This window comes from Lycium barbarum, chromosome 6 (genome assembly GCF_019175385.1).
Source record: "Lycium barbarum isolate Lr01 chromosome 6, ASM1917538v2, whole genome shotgun sequence".
NCBI lineage: Eukaryota > Viridiplantae > Streptophyta > Magnoliopsida > Solanales > Solanaceae > Lycium > Lycium barbarum.
In genome coordinates this window covers 64,745,922-64,773,216 of record NC_083342.1, presented here as the reverse complement: position 1 = coordinate 64,773,216, position 27,295 = coordinate 64,745,922, and the positions used below count along the sequence as shown (strand labels likewise).

Genomic DNA, 27,295 nt, shown 5'->3' with positions numbered 1-27,295 from the left:
TAGCTACAAGTCTATTCCTAGTTGATAAAGTTGAAAGTGATGAACATGATAGACTTGAAGAAGATGATGAGCAATATAATAATAATGGAGGAATTCAAGATTTTGACAATTTATAGAAGCAGAAGAATAAGAATTAGATGTTGATCCATTAATAGCTTTGATTTTGTTTGTCCTGTGGTCTATGGACGATTTTGTGATATCTACTTTTTAGTTTTTAATTTGATTTATATATATATATATATATTGTCTCTATTCATTTGGTCTTTTTTCTTTTAAATTGCGATTCACTTCAATGAAGAGAGCACTTTGTTTCACGATTTAAGCAAAGTAGGGTCTTGTCGCATTTTCTCGCTTCACACTCTCCAAAACATTGGTTGAGTAGTTGGTTGAGACTGTCGTGGTGAGCAGTGTGATCCCGTCCGCAGCACCTTGGAGTCTTTATTTATCTACTATATGTTCTTATCATTGTTCAGACAATATCGTTTTTAAGACATATGTACTGTACAATCCATAGTAGCTCATGACTTGTATTACTAGACTCAGGGGTATTTTGTTCATTCTGTATTGTATTGTTTTTAAACTTATGTATTTATCCTATTTACCTACTTCCGAACCTACTTATGTCTTTTGGATGACTAAATGAGACTTATATGCTTTCGGGTTCAGCAACGAGCTAGGTCAAATGCCATTGCCGCTTAGGCAAATTGGGTTGCAACATTCACACTAAGGATCTTGGTTGATTGAGGTACGTTCTCGGCATTGGGATTGCTCAATCAAAATCAGAAATTGTCATTTCACAGAGGAAGTATGCATTTGATATTCTTGAGCAGACAGTGATGACAGACTGTAGGTCTAATGACACTCCGGTAAATTCAACTATTAAGCTCCTACCAGGTCTGGTGGAAGATAAAGGAGGCTGGTAGGGAAATATTATTTCACCGTGACTCGACCTGGCATTGCCTTAGTGTTGTAAGTCAACTCTTGAATTCTCCTTGTGACAGTAATTGAAATGCAGTTATTCGTGTTATTCAACACATTAAATCTGCGCCAGGGAGAGGATTATTTTACAAAGACCAAGGACATGAGAAAATTGTTGGATATACAGATGCAGATTGGGCAAGACCACCCTCTGACAAACAATCCACTTCTGGATGCTGTGTTCTAGTGGGGGATATTTGGTGTCTTGAAAAGGTAAGAAACAAAATGCGGTTGCTCGATCGAATGCAGAAGCAGAATATCGAGTTATGGCAGTGGTGACATGTGAACTCATATGAATCAAGAAGAGACTCAAGGAGTTGAAATTGGATAGATTAAAGAAAGACAACTTGTGCTAGATAATGAGGCTCTACTTCACATTGCATCGAATCCAGTGTTTCACGAGAGAACCAAGCACATAGAGATTAATTGTCATTTTGTCAGAGAGAAAGGTACTCCCGGGAGACATCGTCACAAAGTTCGTGCAGTTAAATGATCAGCTTGCAAACATATTCACCAAGTCCCTAGCCGGTCACAGAACAAGTTATATATGTAGCAAGCTTGATACATATAATTTGTATGCACCGGCTCGAGGGGGAGTGTTAGTATTGTTGGGAATATTCTAGAATATATGTAAATACAGTAGGTAGTGAGAATACACTGGGTATATAGGTAGCTTAATTTACTCCTATTGTAATTAGGTATTGCTTTCCTGTCCTTTTTAGGACAAGTAAATATAGTTATTTAAACCCCAATAGTTTGAGGGAATAATCAAGTCGGGTTCTCTTATTTTCTCTTCCACTTCACACAGACAAATGTAATTCTCTGTTAGGAAAATGTGATACATGTATGAGATGTATAACAACAACAACAACAACAGCCCAGTGAAATATAAGTAAAAAACAAAAATGCAGTCTTTAGATGCATGCACCGTCATTTAGTCATTTGAAAATTTCCACGTAACCTTTAAAATTCCAAAACAGATTGTGTCTTACGTTTTCCACATTAATATTGATGAATATTTAGTTCTAAAGGGGTATAAAGGTCTTCGAACAAAGAAGCATCAAATTGACAAAATCGAAAAAGTGAATACAATACCTAGAACATTCACGACGTAGACCTTTTCAAGCAAAAGCACCTTCATATCCTTCCAAAATCTTGTCAACTGATTCAAAATTCTGGGTGCACCTTTTGAACTGCAAAAGGAGGGAGAAAAATAAGATGCCTGACAAAGTTGTCTACTGCATTACAGTGATTAGTGAACGCAAATTCCAATCATGCTTGCAGGAATGATGGTATGCTGTCTTAGACCATGTTTATGAAAGGTTCCTTACTCATCCTTGGAAACATTCCTTGTTTGGAATGAACCATCTTGACTAGGTGAAGCAACTGCATTAATGACAAGATATTAAGATCAAATTATGGTGTGATTGATATAATCATAAGAAAGAACCTAGTAAGGGAAAACAAATAATAAGGAAAAGATATAACATCAACTATATTCATCACAGGGTTTGGTTATCCCTTAGGGGTCGTTTGGTTCAAAACCAGGTTATCCTGGGATTATAACCAGGATTATCTATCCCTTCTTTATGGAATAGATGATCTCATTCCATTATCAAGACCAAGATAAAATCATGATGAAAGAATCTTCCTCATCAATAAGCATGATCACACACAATGTACTTAAAAAAATCATTCAATCAATCAATTACACTCTATCGCGAAATAGTCAGGACGACTATAATGAATCTTCTATGAATTTTGTTATATTCATGTATCCATTATAATAACAAACAATTTGTCTTTAAGGCAAATTAAGGGATTTCTAATACTAGATGTTCTTTAAATTTCACTGTTATTCCTTCGCAAACATACAACGGCAACTAGTTGGTCAATCTTGACAAGCACCTGACGTAGTCCAAGTATATCAACGACTGTATTGATCTCAATTAGTTGGTAATACATGTGTAGATCTTTACATTGTGTTCTGTCCTTAGTACGTTGGCATTAAATTTGGGAGGTTGTAAGTATTTTGAGACTACTTCTTTGAACGATCTAACGATATATTTACCTTGTCCCAATTATCACCTTATGCCATGATATCAATGCTCATACTTACTGGTGTGTATCACCTTATGTCATGATATCGATGCTCCTATTTACTGGTGCATATGGACATCTACATAAGACATGGCGAAAGACATTTTCTTTTTTACCAAGCAAAATGAGGTAACTTTCATTAAACTGCATCCAGAAGATGCTAAAAGATACAGCAGCTTAGAAAAAAAATTAGCTCCTGTAAATGTTCCTGTAATCACTGTGTAAATCAAGGAGCTAACAAGTCCATGAAATGATCAATACTATTTACATATTCAAGTTTACACAAACAAAAAAGATTCTCTAGACATCTAGCTAGGGCATGGTGGAAACACTTCAAGCGACATTCTCTTGTTTTACTTGTATCTTATAAAAACATCCACCTAACTTCTAGTGGTACTATTTGGCAGTTCAGGTTTTATTTTGTTGCTCCTACCTCCAACTGTTCTAGCTGTAATATGTGTGCAAAACAAGAACTTCTCCCAACAAAATTTACTATCTTTTTATATGTGATCTTCATATGTGATTTTCCGAGTTCTTGGCAATGTATTTGCTTATAAAAGAAAAGAGCCAAATAACATTCCTGTTCAAAGATAAACATATTTGAGAGGATGCACCTCCTCATCTGGGTAAAGGAATCTTGTAAGTTAGGACAAGAATCGTGAACCCTGTTGAATTAGGTAGAGAAGGTGAAATGACAAGCATATGAAAGATAGCAGCCATTACCTGCTTCTGGGCAAGAAGTCTGCACAGAAGTCAATGGTCTTTTTGGTCCGGTGTGCGAAAACCCTGTAGAAACATTTTCAGAAATGTCTGGAAAATGCATTGGACTGAATAACTAATATTACATCACCTTTCAATTGCAACGGTTTCACCACAAAACCCAAAATTGCAAAAGGAAGCATCAGCAATGCCTCTATCCAGAACGCCCAACGCCAATTAAGAAGACTTCCAACCTACCACAGAGTGGAGCTTTAGTAAAAATTGGTATGCTCCACAAAAGATACTTTCCACAAGAAAACTCATAGCAACTGAAGCGAGCTCACCAATCCGCCATATACATAACCAACAGCAATCCCAGTTGGTATACACATGTAAAATATTCCCAGCCATGCTGTTTTCTGACATGAAGGGGAATTAGCATGCAGAAATCACATTACAGACATAACATGAGATGCAGAAACGTTTAGCAGTTGTACACGAGCAGCTATAAAGTTGAAGAAGCATGTAAAACTATTGATCACATCAAGGAAAAAAATTATACTCCCTCTGTTTCAATTTATGTGAACCTATTTCCTTTTTAGTCAGTGTCAAAATGAATGACCTCTTTCCTAATTTGAAAACAAATTCACTTTATGAAATGATTTACAGCCACACAAATAATCAAGACTTATTTTGAACCACAAGTTTCAAAAGTCTTCACTCTTTCTTAAATGTCGTGCCCAGTCAAATGGGTTCACATAAATTGAAACGGAGGGAGTATTAACTTTAAAGTCAGTCAGTAGGCTCAATGCCTAGTGACATATTTGCTTTAAAAAAAATGTAGTTTAGTAAAGGAAAATACAACTACAATAGGAAACAACTTGCATAAAACCAGGTTGTGCTCATTTCTGACAGATATCTTCATGGCCAAAATTGTACAGAAGATCTAGATATGTTTTTTTTTTTTGGTAAAGCAGAAGATCTAGATATGTTTAATAGATCCACCAATTAAAAAGGAATGAACGCCTCACAACTTGCTCTAACCAAGCTAACAACAGAGTTCAATGAACCTAACCTGCAGTAGATTAAATATTTGTTTACAGGAAATGTGATTGCTCTTCATTACCAGGAGACATGGTAATGCATGGACTAGGTAACATTTAAGTAGAAACTCATGCATAGGACTGGAAGCACTATCGCATTGTTTCAGATTTATAATTATTACCAGACTCGCACTCTCATATTTGCACCTGCTTTATAAATTATAAACTCATAGTTCTCAATCGCAATACACAGAAAATCCTACAAATATACTGAAAAGGTAATCACTGCACCCTAATGCAATCATACCTTTATGGGAGCCCTCACAGAATTAATTAGGCGCGCCATTTTTAAAAATGAAAGGAGGGGAGAGCTTGCACCTTGTCTTATAAGCATAAACACTTTTGAACATTAATGAACCAGGAGTACAAGCATAGGAACAACCCATCACATTAGCAATAGATATTAGCACCCAGAATCTTCTTAGCCTCAAAACAGAAATAAAAGAACAGCAATAAGCATGCATCATCTACTCAGAGTCGACACGTTTGCAGAACTGAATCACAATTGCAAAACAAACCTGATCAACTGGGGCATTGTCATCAATGAATGGAGCAGCAAGGCTTATAAAAGATGCCTCGCCAACACCCACCAGCCTGATAGAGGAAACAAATTATTAACAAAGAGAACCAACCCCGGACCCCACACTAAAAGAAAAAGTAGAAAAAACAGGTAGCATTTGAAAGAACCAACATAATCTACTCACATTCTGCAGATGGTAATGGACCAGAAATCAATTGACAGGCCACAACCAGCAGTAGCAAAGGTCCAGACTGTCAGTCCAACTCCAATAAGTCTAAATGGATTAACACTGCCAAGTCACCAGAATACAAGTAAGAAATATGAGAAATTGATTAATAGAAGGCACACCAGAGTGTATAGGCACAGAATTTAAATCCTTTCCCTTTACTGTTCAACTTTTCCAATACTACTCTTTGCGTTTTAAGCGGCAAAGCTATGAACTTGGAGGAGAAAGGATGAGTTTTAGTTAAAGTCTAACAACATAAGTCAAACAACATAATTGAAAGAACAGCATCTTCGATATGTCAATGAGGTAGACAGGGATTAGGCTAAGCGTTGTTCGCTTTAATTAAAACTTGGTCTGGTTATTTGGCATGATAAATGGTTTGCTCTAAATGGGTTCATATATGAAAAGTGGGAGTCGAAAGAGTTGGCATGACAAAAACTGTACATATGGCTGTTTTATTCAATGAATTTGGTGAAAAGTATGGGGGTGTCTCAAATAAGTTGCATCTGCCTCACAAAATACTTATGTATACTAGGTAGCATTTGTAACCCGTTTGAAGACGAGAGTACCCCAAGAAACTACATATGATGGCCCTAGTTTGAAGCTTGTCAATTCCGGTTGAAGCTTTAGTTTATGATAGAAGTACACAAACTCTGGTATTTCATTCCCTACTCTAACTACACCGCTGTTTTGTCGAATAATAAGTTGACCTTCCTATTTCTCTTCAAAAAGGTACTCAGAACTACTTGTAACCCTCATCTGGCTTATAATTTCTTAAGTTAGCACCATTTATCACCTTTCATATCATGCCTTCATTACAAATTTATCCACTGTCAAAGTACCTACAATTGCGGCAAAAGCAATTGATCATGCAGTCTAGTATCAAGCTATATTTGAGAAAATGACAGGTCTGCATGAAAATGTACTTAAAAGATAGCTCTTTTAGTACATGAAAAAATAATAGTTGGATGTCGTTGGGTGTTTACTGTCAACGTAGGTGCTGATGGAAGGTTGATCATCTTAAAATTAAACTGGTGCTCAGGGGATATATTTAGATTTATGGTATTGACAATGCTGATACCTTTTCTTTGGTGGCCATAGTTGCATCTATCTGCCACCTTATCTCCACAGCAACTATGTTTTTTATAAGGTAAAATAACTTTATTCATGACGGGACAAAAAATAGCATACAAAAAGTTTTTAAAAAAAAAAAAAAAAAAAAAAAAAAAAAAGAACTACAAAAGAAATAGTTCTCTATGAACAACAGTCAATCTTCTACACATATAGGAACCTCATGGATACACCGAATAAAAGTAAGGAACAAGCTACTACAAGAAATCATTCTCTACTTCTTCAAAGCTCGTGTATATATCTCTCTCCATCTGACACACATAAGTGCTAGTGGAGCAACATCTCAACTGCTAAAATTCCAACTGAAAAATACTTCTTTCACAATGTCTGGCATCACCATTGTACTTCATTGCCTCCTTTATCAGTTTGATAGCAAAAATGTCTTCCTTCATCGTAAACTTACTGAGGACGTCAACATAGAGCAACTGATAGCGTTATTTCTTAGAGAGAGTCTGGATTAGTATGTCAGCAGTGCATCTTTGTGGTTTGAAGCAATCACCAATGGCATGGTTTGGCCATTTTAGCATTGTTGTCCAACAGTTTAATATACTTCAGCTGAAACTGATGATTACGTGTTTTATTGACATTCTTAACAATATATTACCCCATAGAAGAAATGAGCAATAAATTATGAAGTCCAATATGGTGAAAACATCAATGGAACTTTGCACACTTAACATAAGTGGAAAAGTTTACCCACAGTTTAGTTGCTTTCTACCCAGAAGGTACTGGTTACCAATATTATGTGAGTTTTCAATTCCATCCATTGACAACTTATATATTCTAATTTCATATTTATCAGAAGGAAGAGACATGCTTAAGATAATAATCCCTCCGTCCCATTGTATGTGGCGCACTTTCCTTTTTTATTTGTCACAAAAGAAAGAGACATTTCTATATACAGAAACCATTTAACTGTAAACTTCTCATTTTATCATTAGTGAGAAGATTTATAGCCACACAAAAGTCTATGCCTTATTTTAGACCACAAGTTTAAAAAAAAAAAAAAAAAAAAAAAAAAAATCCATACACTTCGTGCCCAGTCAAACAATGTCGCATATATTGGGAGTAGTTAAAATGTATAAAATGAGAAATTAGTTATAAAAATGTAAACCTTGGGATATAGGTATCACTTTCATCCAATTCAATTTGATTTAGGGTGTGTTCGGTACGGAGGAAAATGTTTTCCGGAAAAACAAATTCAATTTTTTTATTTTGGTTGGTCAAAATGTTATGGTAAACATTTTCTCTAGGAAACAAGTTCCTTAAAAATAAGGAAAATGACTTCCCTAATGGAAGTAGGGAAAACAAGTTCCATACGTGACATTTCAAGTTCATTGTCTCCTCCCCACCCACTCAAAGGCCCCAACCTCTACCCCTTGACCATCCCACTCCCCGCCATTACCGAACCCCCACTCTCCACCTCTTCCTGCCCCCATAGTGTTTCGCTAGATTACATACAAATGCTCTTGAGAGCAGTTTTTTTTTTTTTTTGATCCAATACTCTTGATTAAAAAAATAAATGCTCTTCAGATAATATTTTTTTGCTTACTTACCAAACAGTAAACAATAAGCAAGAAACCCACTTGTTTTCCAAGAAAACATTTTCTAGGATAACATTTTCCATGGAAAATATTTTTGTTCATACCAAACACACCCATAGTTTGATTTTAGATGATTTGTAGAAAAAGCTATTGACCTACATTAAATTATTAGGTTGGAATTTGAAATTTATCAATTTCATTCAAGTAAAAATGTTTAAAAAACAAAGGATTCTCTTTTTTAACCTTTTCTAATATGATAAAGCCACCACCCAACTTCCCTACCTTGGAGTGAATAATGGCCATTTCCCACTATGCTCCCTTGGTCACTTGAACCCTCAACCTCTAAGGTTAGACTTGCCTTTTCACTAGGCTATCCTACTAAAACGAAGGATAACTTTTTATTCTTTAGATGCTAGGAAGAGTAAAAGTGGGATAGTAAGTGGTGACTTAATCATTTCAGAAAGTGGACACTGATTTGGGGGTTGCATGGCCTAGAATGGACAGCGTGGTATTCGACGTCAAACAAAAGAGTATTAATATCGTATATTAGTTTGGAATTTCAAGAGATCTTATCGAGAAATTTGAGACAAACTAAAAAAGAAAAGGTGGTTAAAGAAAATGGATACAATGGGAATAAAGTAATGCATTATAATTCCTATCTAGACAAAACGATCTCCAAAGTAAATACAATGCTTGTTTCTGTAGGGTGTCAGTCAAACATACTTTTTACAGTGAAAGCACTTAAGTATGATATATGCCTCTATATATCTCAATATCCAGCCTGTGTTGTGTTTGTGAGAAATTATGGAGAAAAATTATATTATTGAATTGTGTATCTACATTATTACATTGAGCCCTATTTATAGACACTACATCTTAATCCTTTTCCATGTAGGATACTATATACAAATCCTATTCCTATTCCTATTCTAACACTCCCCTCAAGCTGGTGCATACAAGCCATATGTACCGAGCTTGTTACAAATGTATCTAATTATGAGTGTCAAACGACTGACAGATGCAAGATTAAAAGGACAACCACGGACATAAAGAACAGAGTTTAGAGTGACAGAAGATAGAGGATTAGCTTGTCCAACCCCTTTTGGTTTTGTTTAGATCCCATTGGCTAAAGTAACAGGAGGAAGAGACTGTGAATAAATAATATTTGACAAAAGTGATTTGTTACCAGAAATATGATCCGAAGCGCCTGAGTCAACGACCCACGATGGAGGGATACTAGACTGTGAAACACAGGAGAAGGAATTACCAGCAACAGAAGTATTAGGATGAGAATTTGTGGCTACTTGTGGAGATGTCTGCTTACTTGCTCGATACTGAAGGTACTCATTATATCAACTTCTGATAAAAGCCTCGGATTTCCAGTAGTGTCAGTCTGAGCAACATGAGCATTGTTGGGTGGTTGACCGTGCAGAGCACGACATACGTCACGAGTGTGTCCAGACTTATGACAATAACTACACTGAACATCATTGGGTAGTGGACCATGTAGAGCACAGCATACATCGCGAGTGTGTCCAAACTTATGACAATAACTACACTTAGTTCGAGATTTTCCAAAGCGATCTCCTCCTCATCGATTATCCATAGACTGAGATGTTCGATTCTCTATGGTTTGAGATGCAAGAATAGTAGAGTCAACGATTGGTAATGAAACCACAATGTGATTAGGAGGCGCAGCAAGACGAAGCAAACGAGAGAATAGTTCATCAATTATAGGAACCGTAAGACTAGCCAAAATTTGATCACACACTGAATCAAGGTCAATAGGAAGTAATGTAAGTGTAAAAACTAGAAACAACATCTGTCTTTGCTCCTGTTTTTTTCAACGTTCGTAGTGACTAGCATCAACTGCTCAAATTCCTCCATGACTGCCTATACCTGTCCCAAGTAAGTAGACATATCTGATTCTTGTTTCTTTAAGTTGATCATCCGAGATATCACATCATAAAATCGAGATATGTCATTAGTGTATAAAGCGTTAGCCTTTTCCCAAACTGAATAACATGTCTGGAAGCAACGAAACAAGGGCATCAACTTGGGATCAATAGATCGCCACAAGAGACTACATATTTGAGCATCAACCTTCTCCCACTGTGCTTTGGCCTTTTCATCTACCTTACAAGCCTTTGCCTTTTCATCAACCACAATAGCCTTTTGAGTTAAGTGATCTTGAACACCTTAACCCTTGCACCACAAGTCAACCGAAGAAGCCCAAGCTAAATAGTTTGAACTTCCCATTAACGGTTCGGAAGTAATCATAGGGCTTGAAGATCCGATTCCCGTGTTTTTGGAGCCAAACATATCATATCTGAGAGACATGGCTCAAAATTTCAAAAAGGACGAAACTTAGCTGATTGTGCTAATAAGACAGATCTAGAAGCTGCCAGCAAAACAGTCACTGGAAAAGTTGCCGGAAAATACTAAAATGATCAGAATCAGGAAAAAATTATTAGGGTTAATGCGGAATTGCTGGGATACTTGACTGGTAAAAAAAAGTGGCCGGAGACTGCTCGAACTCGCCGGAAAAACAAAAAGTGACCGGATCTTAAAGAAAATTATATGGTTGGGGTCAGAATTGTTGTGCAACCTTACTGGGGCGACTTTTTTTTTTTTTTTTTTTTGAAAAGGTGGCCGGAAAACCCAAATCTGCCAGAAGAAAAAAAAACTGACGGCGCCGGATTAGGGTTCCGGCGGTCGGAAATTTTAGGGGTTTGGTTATATTATTGAATTGTGTATCTACACTATTACATTGAGCCCTATTTATAGACACTACATCCTAATCCTTTTCCATGTAGGATACTATATACAAATCCTACACCTATTCCTATTCCTATTCTAACAGTGTTAAAAATTATCACCTCTTGGCTAAGGAAGCAAATATTGGAGATGCCAAAAGAAGCCCAACCATGAAAGCAGATGATATGACACCATCCTGGAAATTGCTCAAATTAAAATCACCCCTGCAAAAACACAACAAAAAAAAAAGAGCTTTAAGTTGGAGCACACAGCATAGTCATACAGATTTGTTACTTAGTGGCTATTCCAATCATTAAATTTCTCAGGGAAAAGTCATTATCTAATTGCAGATCATCCAAGGGAAGGTATAAGTACATCATAGAGAAAACGCATAATTGGACTCTTGGATAAAATAACTAGTCAATCATAAAGAAAAAAAGAAATTAGAAAGCAAGAATATTAAACATTTTCAAGGAAGAGAACTTATGAAACATCAAAACATTAAGATTAAAAATGAAATTCTTACTGGATTCCACTGGCAGAAGAGCATGTACCGCTCTTAGTACACTCACTGCGTTTCCCATTAACACCGTTGCTCGCTATAGCTCCTCGATCCACATAATTTAACAAGTTGATTATACAGAATATGGCTAGTAACCTGACAATTAGCAGAAGATAGATCATAATCAAATATGTAGAATTGGCCGTAGCTAAAGTAAGAGTTATAAAATGGATTATAAGAAAATATCTAGACATCAGCACTGCTTCAATTAAATCTTCAGTTATTAAGCTTACAAGTTTCATTAGGATAAACTAATATACACTACCATATTTTCTAGGCAGCTAATTTACACTTATTTTAGAAATTGGCTATTAAGTAACCTAACAGCTAAAAGTTGTTTACACTATTAGTGAACAAAAGATTAAACTGTTACAAAATTAATCTTCCACTGTCCCGCGAGATTAGTTTATATAGAGTAATACGGTCAATGAGGATTCATAAAGCCGACCCCAACTTGCTTTCCTGTTACCCGCACAACCAGTGGCGGTGGCGGAGCCACATAGAGCCGAGGGTGTTCATCCGAACCCCCTCGGCGGAAACAAATATTATTTTTACAAGGTTAAAATTATTTTTTATGTATATATAGTAGATTTTGAATCCCTTAAGCTTCTTCGTATGTTTAACTTTTTATATTTTGAACCCCTCGACGGAAATCCTGGCTCCGCCACTGCGCACAACATATATCATGAACTTTTGGTAACTAATAAAAATAGCCCTACTTTTGTCTTCCAAAATTCTTCAGTTTCCATTTAAAAAAAAAACAAAGAAACGAAAGGATAAAAGAATTATAATCCAAAGTGAAAAAGCCAATCAAGAAGAAGATGGGAAGCAAGTTGTCTGGTTGGTTTTAATAAGAAGTAAAATATGTGTTCATCAGAAATGGCAGTTGCTATGAATCTTGGTTTTTTTCCTTGAAAACGTTTCAACAGTCAAAGAAAAAAAATTGAATAGCAAGGGAAGAAGGGAAAGAGAGAAAAGTGGCGTCGGAATTTGGAATAATACCTTTTGGGAGTGAACCAAGAAGGTTGCGGAGTTGAAGCTTGGGCCATGTCCACTGTTGATCATCCAAACGCTCTCGACTTGCCTCCCGTATATATAAACACTACTGTATGGCTTGGGAATTCCTCACTCTTCCTCCTTTTTAACTTTTTATGCCTGGGGCGGTTCCCTTTTTTATCTTTATCCATTTCAAATGGAGTACATCTTTTGTTATGTTTTATGTTACTCCATAAAATAGGAAAAATCACCTGGTGTAACTAGTTCTCTATATTTATCATAGATTATACAAATAAATTTTAAAAAATCATTTGTAGCTACTATTGGAGTTTTATAGTAAATTTCTATTTTACCTCTGGTTCAACCGAAACTTCATCGATTCCAAACACCCCTATCGACTTTGCCACGTGCAAATTCCCTAACACCAACATTTATTTTACCCAAATTATGTGATTTATCTCCTTCCCTTATCTTCTCTTTTCTATCCTCTTTTTCTTTCTTATATTCTTTCCTTAATTGTTCTCTTTTGTCTAGTTGGATTGCAATTTTCCTCAAATTATAGCCAAGATCCTTACTCTGTTATTTGATCTGTGTCGGAGAATAGGGTTTTGCTTACTGTCATGACCCAACTCGCGGGTCGAGCGGGCACCCACACTAAGCCCCCTGGTGGGCAAACCCTTCCCCTACTCTACCATTTTTAGAATTAACATGCGGAAGATTAAATAGTACAAGCAGTCTTAATTCATATCTTAAATACCCAAATTGCGGAAGTACAAACGAAACCCCAAGAATCTGATCAAGTCATAGTACAAGACCCACTACAAATCTGCGTAAGTCTGAATCTAGAAATACATAAGTGTCTGAAATACTGTCTCGAAACAAAAAGACAGATATCATAAGAGAAGAGTTTCTCGGGCTGCGAATCTAGAACATGGCTCACCCTGGAAACTCAAATTAGAAGCCTCGGGAATTACCCACGAGGTGCTGACGTGAATCCTGTAGCGAACTCTACACTCGGAAAAGAGTACAACAAGGTAGTATCAGTATAAACACTATGTACTAGTAAGCATCATAGGTCGACTAAGATTAGTTTGCGCATATAAGGCACAGAATCAACAAGATAAACAGATAGGCACATAATAACCACTCAAGTCACATAATATCATATATCGAATCATCGCCCACGGCGAAGCACCTAAACATAAGTCTGTCAAGTTTCCAAACATTGCCTCAAAGTAACCACAATCCAGAATACAACCAACAAATCCAGTCAATCGATGTAAAATGTGATAATGATATATGCAATGCAATTAAATGGACGACATGCAATGCAATGGCCAGTATCTCAACCTGTACACATATGCTCCGGACGAAATATCGACGTCTCGACAGTCATGACCCATGGGGGCCCCGCGGAGTCCATGTACCAGTCATTCCGTACAAAGCCCAGAGGTGACTTTCATAAAACTAGCCGCTCCGTACAAAGCCCAGAGGTGACTTTCATCTTTCACTTTCTATCATATGTTTCCAAAGTATTTTTCCATCAATTGTTCCACAATCCTTTCATCACGTTGTTTTCCACAACATTTCCATCATGCATGAATGTATGAATGCAAGAATAAGAAACCAATGCAATCAAAGCCGCTATAGAGATCACAAAGCACTTAAAGCCATATCAAGACTTGCATAAATCACAACAACCATGGAAATGGAATCAACATAGATTTTCAATCATCATAGTGAATCTATCACCCCAGATCACTTTAATCACATCAACAAGTACAACACATGTCACAATGCGTAAAATAATGGTGATAAGCCCACATAATCAGAAGCCATACCAACCTAAGAGTATATCCAACCCAACATATTGTTTGAAGACCTAATCATGCATTCTCTCGTCAATTCATCGCATACATACGTTTCACTTATCAAAGTCTAACTAAAGTAAGCCGTAACTTACCTCAATGTCGAGTGGGTGCCACGAACCCTCACGCCAAAGCTTTACCCTTCCGAACGATCGAAGTCTATTCAACAACGCACTCTATGTAAGAAATAGAAACTAACGATATCCATAAAGCAATAGTACTAATCGAATCGAAAACAACCCTTTAAAAGAGGAAAATTGAGCCCACAAGGGCAAAATAGAAATTTCAAAATTAAATAGGTAACCTAACATTTTTGAAGTTCAAAATTATTCCCCAATTACTAATAGACTCAACAAATCATCAATTTCCGCATTAGATTAAAAACCCCCCAATCTGGGATGAAACCCTAACTTTCCATAATCTAATTATTAATCAAAATAAAGATTAAACCTTAGAGTCTAGTCATTCACAAGGCTCCATGATTAGATTTAGCAAGATTCACCAATAAAGCCCATTTTCGTAGCTTAAGACTCATATATCAATAATAGCGTTTGTAAACCTATCTTCCCCAACTATTCTCTTTAGTTCTACCTTAGAATCCATATTTAGAACATAAATAGAGTAGGAAGACTTACTCAAATGAATATTCAACCCCAAATGCTCCTCAAATCGCCCTTAGAACTCTTTAGGTCAAGAATTTAGTGAATGAGAATAATGGTTTCGAAGTTGGAATAAAAAGGGTTTTCCGATCAGCAACCTCTGATGTTACACCCCGTATCATAGAACTAAGGTTATACTTGTATGTTAGAGTTTTAGCGGAAAATCTAACGTTTTAAAGTTTTGCCAAAGTGGCCAAGAGGCCTACTTCGGGCAATCGTAACCCCTTGATTAGTTGAGAATTTGGAAAAGGTTCCTTAATGAAAGTTGTAGTACGTGGAAATACCTTTCCATCCATATAAAGATCAGGCCAATTGGAGATCGGAGAAAGATGTTATGAGCGTCACAAAAACGCTCAGAGCAGCGTTGGCCGCGCTTTGGCCACGCATAAATGTAACACTCCGTAAATTCAGAATAGGTGTGGATGTGTTAAATGAGTGTTAACATGACATTTCAAACATGTGAAGTACTATCGGGTTGAGTTTGGATAGAAATAGTTGCTCTGGAATCAAGACAAATAGTGAGGTGCTTAAGATTCGATAGAATCGGCTAAGTTTTTTATACGTCTTCCTTCCAGCACAATTTTGTGAAAATCCGTTTAGAATTTGAGAAAACTTAAAACATAAAAGTTGTATATCTTTGAAATAGATTTCCAACGGTATATTGTGGAACCCCAACGGAGAAATGTACAAGAAGTTATACCCATTTTACTGATCACTATGCAGAGCCGACACGGGCCGCGCGTGAGGGTGCGTGCGATGGCCCCGCGTCGCGGGCTGATAGCACAAAAACAACCTCTCTGACCATGGACCTACAGGATATCACGCGATGCATGTGCGTCGCGGACCCAACGCGAATGGGTCGGGTTTTCGGGTCAAAAGTCAGATTTTCGCGTTTTCCTTATATTTAAGCTTGGGGTTTAGTTCTCTAACACCCCTAATCACGAAAAATCATCCTAAAACAAGAGAGAATAAGTCCTAAGCCCCAAGAACCCTCCAAGTAAGTTCTATGACGATTCTAGGTTGATTTCAAGTTACTAATCCCTTTCTAACTTGAGTAAACCCTTCTAATCAATAGAGTTGTGATTGGAACACCGTTGTTGAGCAAAGAAACCCTAGAACTCGAATTCAAGAGGATTGAATATCAAAAAGGTAATACTTCTACTATTTAATAATTTATAGTGTAAATTAATGAGTTCTTGGGAGAATAGTTAATGGGTTTAATAAAGAGAATCATATGAACTATGCCAGGGTTTTGGATTGTTGATTTGAGATTGTTATAATCATGTGGGTATTGAAAAATGATGTTATTTATATCTATTTGGGATTGTATAATCACCTACAAGCAAGAGAATGGAATTGGGTGAAGAAAACACCATTAATGAAGGTTGTGGAGTTTTATGCCCACAAAATGTTTGATAAAATGCTTAGATGAGCAAAGATGGATATTATTGCTAATATGGAATCCCTTTGACTTGTATTGCTATAGATTAAAGTTGAAAGGGGTGATGAACGTTGTATTACGCTCAAAGGCCGAAACTAAGGTATGTGAGGCTAATTCTCTACGTTTGGTAATATTAATGATTCTCCCTACGCTACGTTTCTTTTACAACGTTACGAATTGCCTCAGAAATATAGTTCAGCTTAGTCTCCTTGAATAGTTTCATAACTTCTTTTCCCTAGTTTCGTAGTTTATTCATGACTTTTATTCCGAACGTTGTGAACCCAGAACGTAATCTAATTAGACTAGTGTTTTATACCCATAAGTCTCAGTCTAGAAACTCAGCATATTTATAAACTAGTTAAAGTTTCAGTTCTCATAATCAGTTCATAAATTCATGTCTCGACTAGTATAGTAACAGTCAGTACTGCATATCAGCACCTTGGTATGCTTCCATGTTCAGTATCTCATATTATTATTTCAGTATGACTCTCAAAGCCATGTTAGTATGATTTTATGTCTCAGGATAGTAATGCTCAGATTTGCTTACAAACAGTTCATGCTTTAAACTCCATAATCAGCTCATGAATACATATCTCAGTTTAGTTCTATTCAGTGTTCCAATATTATGTAGTCCAGCACGATTCAGTATTTCAGTATTATGCATTACAGTATGACTTTCAGCTCGTTGATATTCCATGAGTCTCAGCCATGAAAACTCAGTATGTTTGCACTCCATCACTCCATAATCAGTTCAGAAATACATGTCTCAGTTCAGTGTTGACCAGTAGTTCAGCATCATGTATTACAGTATGATTCTCAATTCTTGATTTTTAAATTACTGAATGTTGAACACCTATATTTGGGCCTGAGGCCGTAGTTATGTATACGTATACTTAGGCCCGAGGCTGTAGTTCATGCACTTATATATTGGGCCTGAGGCCTTAGCTTATTTACTCAGATAAACATGTGGTTTCTCATTCAGAATAGGGAGTACTTATGTCTAGTTTCAGCACTTATTACATGTTTATTGATTTGGGCTATCTTTTCCCCAAGCACCCCACTTACAGTTCTTTCATTCAGTTGTTTTACATACCAGTGCAATTCAAATGTACTGACGCCCCTTTCGCCCGGGGCCTGCATCTCACGATGCAGGTAACGGTTTACAAGTTGACGATTCAGAGCGCTAGGACTCATACCAGTTATATGGTGAGCCCCAGTTCTTTCGAGGCATTATTATTACTTTACAGTCTTTCAGTATTTACAGACAGTCAGTATTTTCAGTACTTTATTAGAGGCTTCATAGACTATAGTAACAGTTAGACATAGTCGCAGGCTTTTCATGTTAAGCCATGTTGGCTATAGTTATGCTTCAGACGTGTATTAGTGTTTCCACACATTGAATATGTATCATTCAGACTTTCAGTATATCAGCATGTGTTAGTTTTCTTTTCCACATTCAGTATGCTGTGATACCACATGTTCATTCAGTCAGCCAATTGGTTCGCTCGGTCACATGTAGTCAGGCACCAGGTGCAGTGTTATGTCCAGGCCTAGGTTCGGGGCGTGACATCCGCCTCTGTGAATGCCTTATCCGCAGAAGCTGACTTGCCTCCGTGAAAGAATGGTCTCCCCAGTGGATTCACTTGCCACATCAACTCTCGCGTCTAGGGGCCAAGTCCCGCATAGGCGGACCAGCAGAAGTGCAATAATGCCTGCTGAAGCAGGACACCAGGAAACCAGAAAAATCTAGTTTTCACCAAGTTTCCCCCAAAATCCTGACATCTAGCCGAGACCTCCTAAATACAAACTGAACATGCAGACATATGGAAAAATGCGCTACAAACTCACCTGTTCTCTCGAAACTTTTAACGGAGGTCCCCTTGACCGGGTCAACCCCCAAACGACCAAACTCAAGCTTCCAACCAATGGTATAAAACGCTTCTGAAAGCCTCGAGAACCGGACCACACATCCCACCAAGTCATAATCGCCCCTTCGGACCTCATGGAATAGACAAAATTCCGAAAAAGGTATGTTTACTCAGATATCAACTGTTGATCAAAGGTTTTTCACATATTCAGCTTAGAATTTCTAACTTCCTTAAAATCAAACAAGGCTCGCCCGATCTCTCCAGGAACCGTGCTACCCATCCTCACAAGTCAAACATGCTCTAACGAGGCTAGGAGAAAAGTTGTTGACACCCAATTTTGACTCTCCTTTCTTCCAATTTATTTCCTCAAGCTTCTAAGTTGGACTAAATCAAATATTGTGTCGTCGCTACTACTAGTAACTCAAGATCATGAGGACACCAATTCATATGAACAAAATGACAATAGAGCTTTAATAATTCTCATAGAAAATGAAGATCTCCAATGGAGAAATGAGCCTTGGCAAATCATGCAAAGGTATTTTGATCAAGCGTCATACGTTACAACTACTTATAAATATCGCATGAATTATGAGCCGGTTCTTTCATCTTTAGGATCAGCAGAATTTCAATATTTTTACCCTGCTAATAGCAAAAAAGATTTTCTCTCCAAACAAATGGGGAATAAGTACTTTAAAGGAAAAGGATTATATCCATCCTGAATAAAAAATCCCAGTTAAATTTAACTATTGGGATTATGTTGAAGGCTTTAATAAAGTCTTTTTATATGAAAATCCTAATAGGAAACATTCATGGTTTATAAAAATATGTGCCAATATTTATAAACGGGGCATTCCTAATTGGTTTTGTCAATGGTGAATTAATTATGGTCTAATTGTAAAGATTTTACCAGAACCCTTTAAAAGTTTATATACTGAATGGGTTGAAGTTTTTCTCCAAAAATTATAGATTAGAAACTAATACTATGTTCTTTGAAGGAATTGCTAATATGTATTTCTTCATTGAATTCTCTATCCCATGAATCATGAAATGGTCTGTAGAAGTGGGTAATACCCCACAAAATATTTCTTGCCTACACAAAATTTTTTATACGAAGTTCTAGAAGACGTTAATTCAAAAATCTGCCGATCGAACTATTCCTGGACAAGAGTTAATAAACCAAATTGAGACAGCAATAGCAAGTTATAGAGACTCAATTTATTCTAGACAAAAGGAAATTCTCAGTCCCTTCCAGCATATTGCCAGAAAAAATCAAATGAAAAAGGGAGTTATACCCCAGATAAAATAATAGCAGCATATATGGAAGAATTCAAAAATAATTTAATGCAGAATCTTGATATGGAAATTCCCTCAGATGCATCCATGGCATCAACTGGTCATACTGCAGATAACGAAGAAGATGACGCAAATATCTTAGCTGGAGAATCTCAAGATCCTGATGATAATGAGGATTTTACGCAAGTTATGGCCCAATTCAAAAGCAGCAGGAAGAATCTTCCAGCTCATCAAAAGATCGGGGAAAATCCAAAATGAAGTGATAAGTGGACCCCGCCACAAGAATATGCTTTTATAGAGCATGTCTTTTTATAAAAGTAGTTTGTCTTTTATAATTATTAGACTTTTATAAAAGTAGTTTGTCTTTTATAGTTATTAAAATTTACTGATAAAGTAAAGTTGTTGTAGCATTTATTAGGCTTGAATTTTTTTTCAAACTTTGCTTTTTCTTAGTCTTTAGGCACGTCTTTAGCCTTCAGACTTTTGAAGACTTTTGCTTTTTTATCTTTAGACTTTTTTAGCCACTTGTCGGCCGCCTTATTTTTGTCAGTTTTCCTTTTGATCCATTATAAAAGGATCGTTTTGTAAAGAAAGAAGACAGGTTTTCACAGACCACCTTCTCTCTCTACTTGTAAAATACTCTCTAAATAAAAAGTTTGCTATTTATTATCTCCATCTCAGCTGAGCACAACTTTCATTTCTAGGTAATTTTTACTTCATTTTATTTTGTTTTACATTTAAATTACTAGTTCATATTTGGCCTAAATGACATGTTAAAAATCTCTTGTTGAACTATATCACACTAGACTACTAGGTATTATGGTGAAAATGCTTTAATTATCTAGGATTCACCAAAGATGGTACTGAGGTCAGGCAGAGAATAACCCAGGCGGACTGTTCATGTCACGCCCCGAACCTGGGCCTGGACGTAACACGGCACCCGGTGCCTGACTGCATGTGACCGAGCGAACCAACTGGCTGGCTGAATCAACATGTGATACCAAAACATAACTAATTTATAAAATAAAACTAACACATGCTGATTAACTAAAAGTCTCCCTGAAATATCATAATGCGGAAATATTTAGACAATCTGAAATATATCTGACAGTAGCCGGCATGGCTAAACCAAAACGATTGAACAACTGCCAACAAGGCTAACATAATAAATATCTGACTGTCTGGGCTGTGTCTATGAAGCCTCTAAGAGTACTGAATGATAGAGTTGTCTATAAACTGAAATAACTGGATAGCTGACAACGCCCCGAAGGAAGGTGGGGCTCACCAGTAGCTGATACTTGCACTCCTAATTAGATGGGTCGTCAACCTGTGTATCGTTACCTGCATCGTGAGATGCAGGCCCCCAAGCAATAAAAAGGGACATCAGTACATTTGAATTGTACTGGTATGTAAAGCAACTGAAGCAATAAAATACTGGAACTGAAACTGAAAACTGAAACTGAACTAAACAGGAAAGCAAGAAGCTGAAGTACTCCCTGTTCTGGATGAAGAATCACCTGTAAAACTGTAAATATAACTGTGGCCTGGGGCCCAAATAATGTGCACAAAAACTGTGGCCTCTGGCCCAAGCAATACGTATGCATAAACTGTGGCCTAGGGCCCAAAAGTACAGATACAGGTGTTCAACATTGATATTTTACAAAACTGAGACGGGCTATAGCTGATAGCATGATAACTGTTTCTGATTCTGGGACTCTTGCAGTTAACTGGTTATACACTGACTGAGACTCATGTGATAATAATGCATAAGTCTATAAGGATTACGTGTTGGGTTCATGATGTTCAAAGTGACAACCATGAACGAATTCTGTAACTGCAACCCTAGAAGATAACAGTTCTATATCATTTCATGAAACTAGAGTTAACTATATTCTGAGTCAAATTTCTAACAAGTATGAAGAATGAGGCGTAGGGAGAATCATGAACATTCCCTAACGTAGATAGTTAGCCTCACATACCTCAATTCCAGCCTTTGAGCGTAATACAATGTTCATCAACCCTCTCAACTTTGATCTATATCAATACAAGTCAAAAGGATTCTATATTAGCAATAATATTCATGCTTTGGTCATCTAAGCATTTTATCAAACACTTGGTGGGCATGAATCTGCACAACCTTCATTAATGGTGTTTTCTTCACCCAATCCCATTCTATTACTTCTAGATGATTCTACAATCTCAATTAGATGTAATTAACATCATTCTTCATCACTCATATGAATACAACAAATCTCAAGTCAACAATCCAACAACTCTAGCATAGTTCATATAATTCCCTTCATCAAACCCAATTATTATTCTCCCAAGAATACATCAACACTTTAATCATCATGAGAAAGTCATGAAACTTACCTTAGATAGTGGTTGAACAAGTCTTGAGTGGAGTTACTCCTTTAGCACCAAAACCCTACTTCACTTCCCTTGGGTTTTCTTGAATTAGATTAACTTTGGCTAGGTTTCATACATTTGGGTTTATGGATTTGGTGTTATTGATCATGGATTTCCCTTGAATTTTCTTGTGGATGAATGTTAGAGAGTATTTTAGAGGTTTTCTTGACCAAGAATGATGAAAATATGATTTTGGACGAGTTGGGTCTTATTTAAAGTAGTCCAGAAAAGTCTGGACAAAATCTCTCTGGCACAACTTGCGACGGGACTGCGGCGTCGCATGTAGTGTTCGCGAGTCGCATCTTGAGTCGCATCTTGTGACAGAGGGTGATATTCTGTCGAACAGTCTGTCGTATAATGGGCATAACTCTTTGCACAGATGTCCGTTTGAGGCCCATAATATACCGTTGGAAATCCAAATTAATTGAGGGGTTATGGTCGTTGGAAGTAAGACCTTCCATAAACTCACTTGCAAACATGCCCCGTAGAGTGGCTTCCAACTTTTCTTTGCCCAAAGATATTTCTTATGACTTAATTGGTTTTCAAAACACTTCCTATAACCCTCATATTGGTTCCATTATATTATCATCTTATGAGTCAAACTTTCGTCCGACGTTATGAGGTGTTACAGTTCAGACTCAGGCAGTAGTCCTGTTGTATTGCCCGCTTAGCCGAGGTAGCATCTAGGGCTGTTTTTGGACTTGTTTTGAGTTGGGCAACCCCATTGCCAAGGTTATTAACCTAGTAAAAGTCCCTCTGCAGTATCATCTCAACGTACGATCCGTGTCGATTGATGGATAGTAATAGGTGATATAAGTTCAACACACATCTCCTAATGAATATCATTAGAAGTAAAAGTACTATTAAAAATAGTAAAAAAGAGGAATATGATATGTATCAACAATTAGATCTGCTTAATAAGTGGACTATCCCTAAAATCCAGCCCAGATTAATTTATCAAATAGGTACTTTAGAGAAATTAGGTCTCAAGCAAGTGGTAAAAACCACAGAAGAAACAATTATAATTGATAGTGACCATGCTACTTTTAGATTATTATCTGAAAGTGATTTAGTCCCTTATAAGAAAACCCATAGATTTATGCATATTGGATTAGTACAGGTTGCATTTAAGCCACTTACATTAAGAGGTCTACCGGAAAGCTTTATAGTAACTTTAAGAGATGATAGGAACCGAAATTGGAAAAAAACCCTCATAGGGACAGTTACAGTTCAAACTAGTTTGGCTTATGGCCCTGTATATTTTAATGCTTATCCTAATTTGTAGGTATCTTTGCAGGATGATAATTCTTTAGATTCTTTGATATTAAGTGTAAAATTACATGGTTATGATTATATGCCCGGTACTGAAGTAATATGTATTTGTTATAGAATATATTTTAAACCATTATATACTATGAATCCTATGCGTAAAATTATGGATTTCAAAAATGAAATTATTTGGATAGAAACTAATTTTGGCAAATCCAAAATTGTTACTCGAAGACCTATCAAATGGGATGAAATTGATCTTCCCAAAGAATGGGTTATAGAGGGAGCAGTTCCTCCTCAAGATAATATTAATACGGATATTTCAGAAATTGAGCAAACCCCTGAGGGGACTATTAAATTAAAATTTTATGAACCTCCATCTTTATTAGATAAAGCTGAAAGTCATAGTATCAGCCCTAGATCTAGATTAACTAGATCAAATTCTTCATGTCATTCTTATACTTCACCAGTTGATTATATTGTCAACTCTCCGTCTAAAGCTTCTATTTCTCAAATTAGAGAAACTGATGATGATAATAGAATTAGCAAGCTTAAAATTGATCAAGATAATATTGTTAATGGTATTCAGGACACGGAATTAACTACGTCTGATATGGATTTTGATGGTATTTAATGGATCAAGTCAATAAAATTGATTTTAGTTGGGGATCACCCGCAAGACAAAAAATCAGTAACGAATTTTATATGCCCAGATGGAAACCATTTAGAAAGTGGTTTTTTAAAATTTTTAATAATGATGAGAAAACATTCTTCCAATAAGACTTTTATAAGGATCTTTCCAAAGTCAATAAAGTCATATCTTTTGTCCCTTGGTTCATGACTAAATACGTAGGAAATTATATTTCTGTTTTAGAATGTGGATATAAATTGACTAATGGAGAGATTGTTAATACTATATTTCCTCCACAACAATCTTTTCAAATTGAAAAAGATGACAAAGTTCTTCATTTTGCAGCCTTTTCAAAATTATTTGAAAACGATACTTTACAAGTTACTGCTAAGCATATTAATAATATGCTGAAACAACAAAATTATGTTAATATTTACATGAATATCTTGGGTGAACAAATTCTTTTACTTCATGATAGAATTGACAAACTATTTTCTCATATAGAAAAATTACATGATTCTACCCCTAATAAGGGAAAAAAGCGGGAAGTTGTTGCTACTCCAAGTATACAGCCTCCACCTGAAATTAAAGGTTTTAAATTAAAACCTTTTTAAGAATTAGAGCAAATGCTTGATGAGAAATTCAAAGGTTTAAATATTAGTTCTTTAATAGCAGAGGATGATGATAATTTTCCTAATATGGATTACAAGGTCAAGGTTGCAGCAGATATTAATAAAATAGATGAATATTATGTTGATAAACCTGCACAAAGGATGTACTATTATCCTAGGCCTACTCCTCAAGATGTCTTATTAGAGGAACATGAGAATATTATTACCAATAGCTATAGTGGTAAAGAGATCTATGAATGGAACATAGATGGTTATAGTGAAAGACAAATTTATTGTACCATTCATAGAATGTTGATATATAGTACGATAAGTAAGGTTAATAAAAATAATGAGCGAACTATCGCAGATATGATTATTGCTAGTTTTACTGGCCAATTAAAAGGTTGGTGGGATAATTATTTAACCCAGGAACAACGTGGTAATATCTTGAATGCTGTAAAACGGGGACAAGAAACTTCCCAAGAACCATTTATAATTCCAAATGTTGTTTATTCATTGGTTATTAATATTATAGAGCATTTGTCAGGCAGATGGTCAGATAATAATGAGACCACTAGGACCATGCTTCAGAATTTAAGATGCAAAACTCTTACCTCATTTAGGTGGTATAAGGATGTATTCCTTTGTCGGGTTATCGAATTACCTTCGTGCAATGACACTCATTGGAAATCCAAATTTATAGATGGATTACCCGCCCTTTTTGCAGAAAGAGTTAGAAAATCTCTTAGGAAAGGGGAAGCTAGTATCAATTATGATAATTATACTTATGGAAAGTTAATAGGAACATGTATGCAGGAAGCTTTAGCCTTATGCAATGAGATCAAGCTGAATCAGCAAATTAAGACACATGGTCTAAATGAGAGACAACAATTAGGAGAATTCTGTGGACAATTTGGTATGGATATTCCACAAACCAAAGCACCTCATAGGCGCAAGAAAAAGAAGAAAGATTTCCAAGCATGGAAAGAAAAACGCTTGCAAAAGAAAGCAAGACGGAAAAAAGAATTTAAGAAAAGAAAGGATTTTGTTAAATCCAAAAATCCAAAAGCTTGTTATAAGTGTGGTAGAGTTGGTCATTTTTACAAAAAATGTAAAGTCAAGGAAAAGATTAAGAACCTTGGTTTTGATGATGACCTAAAAGAATCTTTGTACAAGATTTTATTAAATTCATAACCAGAAGATTCTGGTTTTGAGTCTGATAATTCGGAGAACTCTTCATCAAATGAAGATCTCTTGAAAATGAGAGTTATACCTCTACTAGTTCAGATGAAGAATATGCACCATGTCAAATGGGACAGCCATGTACTAGCAAGGGTAATAAAGAAGAGGATGAGTTTTATAATCTCTTCTCCTAATTCCAAGATACCAATATCAATGTTTTAAATGGTAATAACCTTGTGGATTTTTTTAAAGATTATCAAAGATCCAGAGCTTAGGTCTCAAATTATTGATAAGGTGAATGAAGCGCCCAAGAAGCTAGAAATTCAGACTGGCATTCAGATACAGGAATCACCATGTCCATACACCATGTCAGAAGTTAAAAAACTTCTTCAACAAAGGAGAAATATTATAACTACTCCAGCCACAACCCAAGATTTGGAAAAAGAGATTGATAATCTCAAACAGGAGATTTCCACCCTTAAACAACATAGTATGATTTTAGATGAGAGAATTTCTAGAATCGAGGATAAAGGGAAACAAGTTATGGAAATTCCAGCAGATAATATTATAGGAGATACATCTGTGGAAGGAAGTATCAGTAAAGAAGGAGAATTTCTAAAAACTCTGGAATTTATTACTTCCCAAAAGTTTTTTTTTTTTTTTTATAAAAATTACTCTTTTAATTGATTATAATTTCAAAAAGAATTTACTGCTCTAGTTGATAGCGGAGCTGATTTAAATTGTATTCAAGAAGGATTAATTCCTTCAAAATATTTTCATAAAACTACCCATAGTCTTAGATCTGCTAATGGGCAGAAAATGAGAATTACTTTTAAATTACCCAAAGCTTATATCTGCCAACACAAAGTCTGTATACCAGAAAATTTTGTGCTGGTAAAAGATATTTCCAATCAAATAATTTTGGGAACCCCATTTTTTCAAAAAATATTTCCTATCAAAAAATGGGATACTAAAGGTATTATAGGAACCTTTGAAGGAAAAACTGTTGAATTTCAGTTTATAACTGAGCCATTTTCAAGGATTATAAATGAAATCAAAGATAGATTGATGAATAAACATCAACAAGTCAATTTTTTTAAACAAGAAATCTATACTCTTAATATTGAAGAGATTTTGCAAAATCATAAATTACAGCAAAAAATAGATTTTCTAAAAAATCAATTTTCATTACGAATTTGTAGTGATCATCCTAATGCTTTTTGGGATAGGAAAAACATATTGTTTCACTTCCATATGAAGAATATTTTTCAAAAAATAATATTCCTACAAAAGGGAGACCATGTCAAATGAATTCTGAATATCTAGAATTATGTAAAAATGAAATTTCTTCTCTTTTACAAAAGGGTCTTATAAGATCTTCTAAATCTCCATGGTCACGCACAACTTTTTATGTTAATAAACATGCAGAACAATAACGTGGAGTTCCT

The 27,295-nt window shown here is 36.0% G+C and overlaps 1 protein-coding gene and 1 long non-coding RNA gene across 5 annotated transcripts in view; both read right to left on the bottom strand.

The window, feature by feature from the left end:
- Positions 1–13,063, bottom strand: part of LOC132644075 (probable sphingolipid transporter spinster homolog 2) — a 34,398-nt gene extending 21,335 nt beyond the window's left edge. Inside the window, exons 1-10 of one of the 4 annotated variants that reach the window (XR_009583818.1) lie at positions 12,623–13,043; positions 11,585–11,716; positions 11,181–11,282; positions 5,585–5,689; positions 5,399–5,474; positions 4,122–4,196; positions 3,929–4,031; positions 3,802–3,864; positions 2,310–2,364; positions 2,074–2,171 (exon numbers count right to left, since the gene is read on the bottom strand). Coding sequence is in view for 3 of the 4 variants with exons in the window: in XM_060360628.1 (XP_060216611.1) it covers positions 2,074–2,171; positions 2,310–2,364; positions 3,802–3,864; positions 3,929–4,031; positions 4,122–4,196; positions 5,399–5,474; positions 5,585–5,689; positions 11,181–11,282; positions 11,585–11,716; positions 12,623–12,669 (856 nt within the window). In the remaining variant the exon portion in view is untranslated. Of the gene's footprint in view, positions 1–2,073; positions 2,172–2,309; positions 2,365–3,801; positions 3,865–3,928; positions 4,032–4,121; positions 4,197–5,398; positions 5,475–5,584; positions 5,690–11,180; positions 11,283–11,584; positions 11,717–12,622 lie in introns of all 4 variants that reach the window. The other 3 variants (XM_060360628.1, XM_060360626.1, XM_060360627.1) reach the window with 3 other exon arrangements.
- On the bottom strand, positions 9,088–11,173 carry LOC132644076 (uncharacterized). The gene is made up of 2 exons (XR_009583819.1): positions 9,626–11,173; positions 9,088–9,542 (listed from the first exon to the last, which is right to left on the bottom strand). It is a non-coding gene; the product is annotated as an uncharacterized LOC132644076 (long non-coding RNA).
- Positions 13,064–27,295: the final 14,232 nt, after the last annotated feature.